Source organism: Sinocyclocheilus rhinocerous, unplaced genomic scaffold (assembly GCF_001515625.1).
Source record: "Sinocyclocheilus rhinocerous isolate Xijiao unplaced genomic scaffold, SAMN03320098_v1.1 scaffold2264, whole genome shotgun sequence".
NCBI classification, from domain to species: Eukaryota; Metazoa; Chordata; class Actinopteri; order Cypriniformes; family Cyprinidae; genus Sinocyclocheilus; species Sinocyclocheilus rhinocerous.
In genome coordinates, this window is record NW_015665058.1 from 221189 (window position 1) to 227492 (window position 6304).

The following is a 6304-nucleotide window of genomic DNA, read 5'->3' on the forward strand; positions in this document are numbered from 1 at the left end:
TTATAGGAATCCATTTACTTTAAAGGCTGATGTGTTTGAACTTAGCATTATCAATCGATTACAAATCCATATGTCACCAAAATCTATGTATAATTAAAAGAGTCTCTTATTATTTTGTCTTTCTTTCAGATTGTGTCTGATCCCAGAGTGCGTATTGAACAAGCGCTCAGAACCGCAGGTCTCCATAACACCCCTTATGCAAGACAGATTCTATCTGAGATCCAACCTCTGAAGCCACCCAGACGAGACATGGAGTCCGCTGCCTTCAGAACCTGACCAATAATTATATGAATGTAATCATCTTTTCATATATATGAGTCATGCTTTGTCTACCTGAGGTCTACTGTCTACATATTTTTAACCATATTCCCTTGGACACTTTATTCAATATTTGGAGGATTGATTGATTGATTGATACGTCAAAGTCTTGATCTCAGAAGATTAAGGAATATTTCATTCCTCATGATATGACCAGCGTGCTTGAGGAAAACAGACGTAACCATTTTGGGCTTATATTTTTGGCTTTTTTTATAGGACAGTATATGGCAGACAGGAAAGTAGGCTTTAGTGTTTTTTTGACGGTGTTATTGTCAGGCCTCAGATTCAGATTTGTAAAAAAAAAAAAAAACATTTTCTGGTAAGAAGTGAGACTATGACCCACAACACTGTTATAAAAAGCTGCATGAGGTTTATGAACTGCAGTACAAAGTTCTACACCATTCGAAACCTCTTGAGACACAGAATCCAGCATTTCCAGAATAACCAGTTGCTTTGAGTTTGTTATACTGTATTAATAGTATCAAGTGTTAAAGTACAAACCCACATGACTCATTTCATGAACTTAACATATACTTTATTTAGATTAGTTTATTTCTACTTAGACACCAAAGCTACCCTCAACAATCATGTTACTACAAAATGAATGCTTAGGATAAAAAAAAAATCATTTATTTGTAAAGGTACAGTGTAAAAGGCCAGTGTGAAAACTCACCATACATGTAAATCAAATATATATATATTTTAAATTATAAGTTAAAATACACACAAACTGTTTCAGTACTAGTACTAGTAACTAGTAAAAGTGTGTTCAGTTCATTAGAGTTGATATATAAGGAAGTACACTGAGGATGGTGTGAGAATGTGAAAGTCACCTTTAAATAACACAAACACACTATGAACAGTATTATATACACTGTAGATCATTACAGGATTTTATGAGATAAGTCCAAGGCGTTTCTTGATGAAATGAGCCACGAGGCACTGCGGTCTCTGCTGATATTCCAGGAGAACATCGTGAGGTGTAGAAATTTGATCCCCCTCAAACCGGTTCAGCAGAGTCACACACACTACTGCAGCTGCAAAAAATATAAATAAAAATGAATAAAACGATGACACCACTAAGTGGTCAATGGCATGATAATTAAGTATTACTTGAAGTAGTTTTGAGGTTATAACATGCTGCTTGAAGGAGGTATGAGGCTTATAAACAGTACTGCGTAGCATGACTATACACATGATTGAAGGTTAGTTCACACAAGATAATTCTGTTATAATTGTTTGTGTCAGTAACATACTCCAATTTAAGTTATTCATTGAAAACCTTTGCCTTTTAAAAAGCTCTAAAAATTACATGCAGTGCTCAGAAATCTCTAAAGCTTGGCATAACTTGGTTGAAAACCAGTGACGTAGTCCTTATACATCTATTATGGTGCTCCCTCAAATAATAATAATAATACAATTTTTATTGCATTATTGACACACTATTTTCCTAATTAATGCTGTTCAGTTGCTTTGACACAATCTGTATTGTTAAAAGCGCTATATAAATAAAGGTGACTTGACTTGACAATTTAAAAAAACGCTCCTCTGTTTGTTGTCCTCATCACCACTATAACTGTTAACAATGCAAACTTCTTAACTACCTTTAAGATTGCAGACACGACACATGGCAGCAAAGACAGTGGATTCCATCTCAATGTTCCTGACGCCTGCTTCACTGGCTTTTCTCAGATATTCCAATTTTTCTTCAGTGGAAAATGAGCACAGGGCTCCGTCCAGTCGCCCTTGACCTACACCAGGAAAAAATAAGTTTTAGTGTGCAGTCTTCAAAAGGATGCTTGTAAATTAATAAGGTGTAAGAGGCCATGATGTAAATACAGTCAGCTATTGTTAGGCAAGTCTGACATGTAAACTAAGGTTAATATTTGGCCTTTTAGAGTTACTCCACACTGGCGCACACAATAGCTGGTGAACAGATTGTACGGCAATGCTACAGTTATATAGTATATACTATGTAACACAGCTACACTATATTATATTATATTTTAACACAACTGGAGCACTGTATTGACCAATCAACATCCAAGACCACAACTATCGGTTTTAAAAACAAATTCTAATGTTTATGCATTTGACATTTTTAAATTGACGTACATTGCATTGAAGGTACACATTTGACCAGTTTATGCAATCACTGGGAATCAAACCCATGCTGCTCATATCACTAGCAACATGCTCTACTGTTTGATCTGCGGGAATGCCTCTGTCATGTTTGCCAGTATGGGCCAAAAACAACAACAACAACAAAATAAAACAGAAAACAATTACTGTACCTTCATAGAAGTCATGCGTGCACATTGTGTTTCCGATAACAGTGGGAATATCTGGAAGCTCTGAGGAATACTGCAGCAGCTCTCGGGCCACATCCTCATCTAGCTCTGTGCTCCTGATGATTACCTTTCCTAAAACCACCTGCTCAAACTGTGGCCTGAAGAACGAGTCTACAGCTTTATCTGTGATCACTACGGTACCTGCAGGTAGACCTGTGTGTTCAAAGAAAAGGCAAAATTCATTTTTTTTCTGAGAGAATAGGGCAGCAAGCCCATACACTTCATGCCCTCACCATCCAGCAGTATTAAGCTCTAATATATAATGCTTCAGAGTTTGAATTATTGACTGATTACTGTTTGAGTCTCTACAATTGCCATTAAAGTTGGAATCACGTGGGTGATGTATTTGCACTTCATAATTCAATCATACAATAAAGCAGGAAGTTCTCACCAACGCCGCCTGACGTGCCAATGCGAAAGATGATGACATCACGACAACGAGCATGATAGAGCAATTTAATGAGCTCATGCAACATGATGGAGATTGAGGGAACGCCCATGCCATGCTGTCAGAGACATCGAAAAATCCATAAGTTATGATGCTGATGAAAAAAGTGATGCTAGCCCCATACAGATTAAAAAAAGGAACAATAGAAAAGTAAGTTGCATGATTTGAAGTACAAGCACAAGTTACAGCTTGTCTTAAACACCTCTAATCATTTTCCCCACCTCATTGTGCATTAGCACTTTTAGCACTATTAGCAATATTACTGAATCGGTAAGATTCATATTCAGTGCGAATTTTACATACTCCCACATCACGTGATCTTCATACACAATGTTCAGATCAATTAACAGGCATGTATGATGAATGAACTCATTTAAACACAAGCCTCATTCATATTTGAGATACTCACGCTAATGGACAGCACAGGTCCCACTTTATACATTGAATACCGGTCTGTTCCCTCACAGATATCTCTGATGTCTGCAATGTTGCCGGGCAGCTCCAGCTGCTCATGGATAAACTGGGCAAAAGATCTCATCCGATTGGGACTTCCGCCAACACAGACAAACTACAGAAAGACAATTGTAGCAAAAGGAATCACTTTCCCCACAAAAGTATTTTTTAGATCAAACCATCCATAACATGTCACTCCCTGATTTCACCTGTCATGTTACCTTGAATAGTCTTTATTAGTGATTAGTGTAAATATATGCACATGTGTTTGCAGTGTTCAGTGTCAGGTCTTGTCCTTGCATGCCATTTTTTAGTGTGAGCATTTTATGCCCTTCGTCAATTATTTCTTAGCTACCAGGCACTAAAGTGTGTAACTGACTATAGTGTTAGGCAACTTATTTTCTGACATAGCTGTCCTCATAAAATAATTCTGGCTCAAATAAATGTTTCTTATTTATTACTTTCTTGTTTATTTTCTAAGCAACAAGTAATAAGCAACATAATGCACACTCGTTTATCCCTTTGAGAGGATACAAGAGTTTGAGTGTGTTTTCCAGTCAGGATTTTGATTGTGTGGTAATGACAGACAGGCTGACTGTTCATTAATCTTTACAAATATATAACATAATCCTCTTTATCAATCATCCTTTAAACCAGTGGCTCTTAATTCTTGTCCTGTGTAAAGTACACATCTAACACTTTAGAATAGGGAACACATATTCACTATTAACTAAGAGATATAGGAAATAGGGTGTTGTGAACGTAAATCGGAACACAGCTCAGTTCATATGGAGCTGATGATCTGAATCAGGTGTGTCAGATATAAGCGACACATACAAAATGTGAAGAGCGGCCAGAACCAGAATTGAGAACCTCTGCTCTATACAGTCCTATAGACTATCTTACTTAAAGTGTAATCAAATATATGTTAACCTTAAATCTGCTGTCTAACTCTTGTCTGCTCAGGACTTACACACCTTCACATCTCCAAACATCTGGGGCAGGTCATGGGTCTTGGTGCCCAGGTTGAAGTGGTACAGGATGTCCTCTTCCATGCTGTCCAGATGAGGGTTCTTCACATACTCCACCTGTCTGTGACACATCACATCTGTTATTGACCTAGACTACGACAATAGTGTCTTACTCAAAAAGTATCTCCCAAGACATAAGCCAGAACTCTTTACTAAATCTTTACACAACCATCCGCCTGACATGTCTAGCTACTTAAACCCTTATCTTATCTAATCTTCTAAACTTTAACTTATTGCATCTTCTCTGACCTGTTAAAGAAGTATGATTTGAGTAAAATACAGTTTTCTTACTGAATGTAATCGCTGTGTTCATTTCCCATGCTGTTCAGTAAGATAGGTGCCATGATTGCATTTCTCATCAATCTGCAAGAAAGTGGAATAAATTCAATATTTTCACACAGAGAGATGAGGAAAAATATGCAGAATTAAATTCCTTTTTTTATACCTTACAGCAACTGTATTTTTAAAAGATATCCTTTAATCGTTTTGATTTTTCTACTTGTAATTTTTCTCTCTCTTTACTATGTAGACCTTAGTGTGTCATCAGAACCTTTGGAGAATAAAATGTGTCTCTCTAAGACAAGCTCTTATATAGAGCTCAGCATGCATTGATTGGTTATAGAGGGAGGTGTAGCACCTTCTACATCTTTCTCTACCTGGTTACTGATCTCTCGCTGACATGTTCTATGCCAACATCACCTCTGAACACAGACAGGTTTGAAGTGTGCGCACAGTTTTATTTGTTCAAGTCTATGTGTATGTGTGTGTGTTTTGCTTACTAAACTTGGTTACTGTTTTTCACTTCTCCGTCTGCTCCAACCCATCCATTAATAAGAAAAATTTAAAATTGTAGTTTTGTAAATGCATAAGCAATGTTTATAGTTGTACAAAACGAATTACATGCATTTAAATGTAGGACTTCTTGATGGTGACTGTACAAGTGTTTGAGGGATTATGTAACATAATCAATAGAGCTGGCAAAACGCAATGCTAAAATAAATATTGTCTATGTGCCAGTTTAATTTAAGTAAATATTGATATTCTGTAGCAGTGCAGCTGCTGCTATCTAGGCAAAAATTCACTGCAGAGTAAATTAAAATATTAAATTTAATTAGTAACTAGATAATAATATTAGGTGTAAGTAGATAATAATACTAGATAATAATATGAGTGTGTAAGTGTTTAACTGAAAGTAGAGGAATTTAAAGGAAAATATATGAGTGTGATACATTTATCACATTTATCTGTTAAAAATGTCTTGATACATATATCCATTAAATAGTTCTGAGCTCTGTGAAACAGATTCAGGAAATTATATTCATCTTATATGACACCTCATAATCTGCATGAGCGTGTTTTTTTCTTTTTTTAACTACAGGAACTTAAAACCCAAGGCTGACCAAAGGCCAGATGGTTGGTTAGTTCATTCATTCATTCATTCATTAATTCTTTCATTCATTGATTTAGATTCCTCACCCTTAGAAATCTAATTATGGTACTGTGACACTGCAGTTGTAAAACAACAAAACTCAACACATCACTTACACAACTGGTTCATTCTCAATTAGCTGGGCATGAGATCAGAAATGTGGTGACGCAGAGTTTGAGATATTTTTATTTGAAAATCAACAGCTTTGTTTATTTTTCATTTTACGTACTAAGACAACATTAAAGGTTGTACATAGTTGAGACAGTATATATAA

At 36.1% G+C, this 6304-nt stretch overlaps 2 protein-coding genes across 3 annotated transcripts in view; one reads left to right on the forward strand and one right to left on the reverse strand.

The window, feature by feature from the left end:
- Positions 1–488, forward strand: part of LOC107731103 (coiled-coil domain-containing protein 148) — an 89295-nt gene extending 88807 nt beyond the window's left edge. Inside the window, exon 15 of the mRNA XM_016542095.1 lies at positions 130–488. Coding sequence (XP_016397581.1) covers positions 130–276 — 147 coding nt within the window. The 3' untranslated portion in view covers positions 277–488. The remainder of the gene's footprint in view (positions 1–129) is intronic.
- A 348-nt stretch (positions 489–836) lies between these two features.
- On the reverse strand, positions 837–5169 carry LOC107731104 (uridine phosphorylase 2). 2 transcript variants are annotated; one of them, XM_016542097.1, is made up of 8 exons: positions 5052–5169; positions 4893–4964; positions 4548–4662; positions 3527–3685; positions 3061–3175; positions 2613–2822; positions 1923–2069; positions 837–1355 (listed from the first exon to the last, which is right to left on the reverse strand). In XM_016542097.1, exons 2-8 carry the CDS (start codon positions 4958–4960, stop codon positions 1213–1215), a joined length of 957 nt encoding a protein of 318 aa, XP_016397583.1. In that variant the 5' UTR covers positions 4961–4964; positions 5052–5169; the 3' UTR covers positions 837–1212. The 2 variants fall into 2 exon arrangements, with proteins under 2 accessions (XP_016397583.1, XP_016397582.1); XM_016542096.1 differs by having other exon boundaries at positions 5047–5168.
- Positions 5170–6304: the final 1135 nt, after the last annotated feature.

What these genes read in the sequence shown, in the direction of transcription:
- LOC107731104 (XM_016542097.1), bottom strand. Translation starts at nt 4,960, where the DNA reads ATGAGAAATGCAATCATGGCACCTATCTTACTGAACAGCATGGGAAAT. An exon ending in AGATGTTTGGAGATGTGAAG is followed by an intron (nt 3,686 to 4,547) that starts GTGTGTAAGTCC and finishes GTCTTTCTGTAG; the next exon opens with TTTGTCTGTGTTGGCGGAAG. An exon ending in GACCTGTGCTGTCCATTAGC is followed by an intron (nt 3,176 to 3,526) that starts GTGAGTATCTCA and finishes TGTCTCTGACAG; the next exon opens with CATGGCATGGGCGTTCCCTC.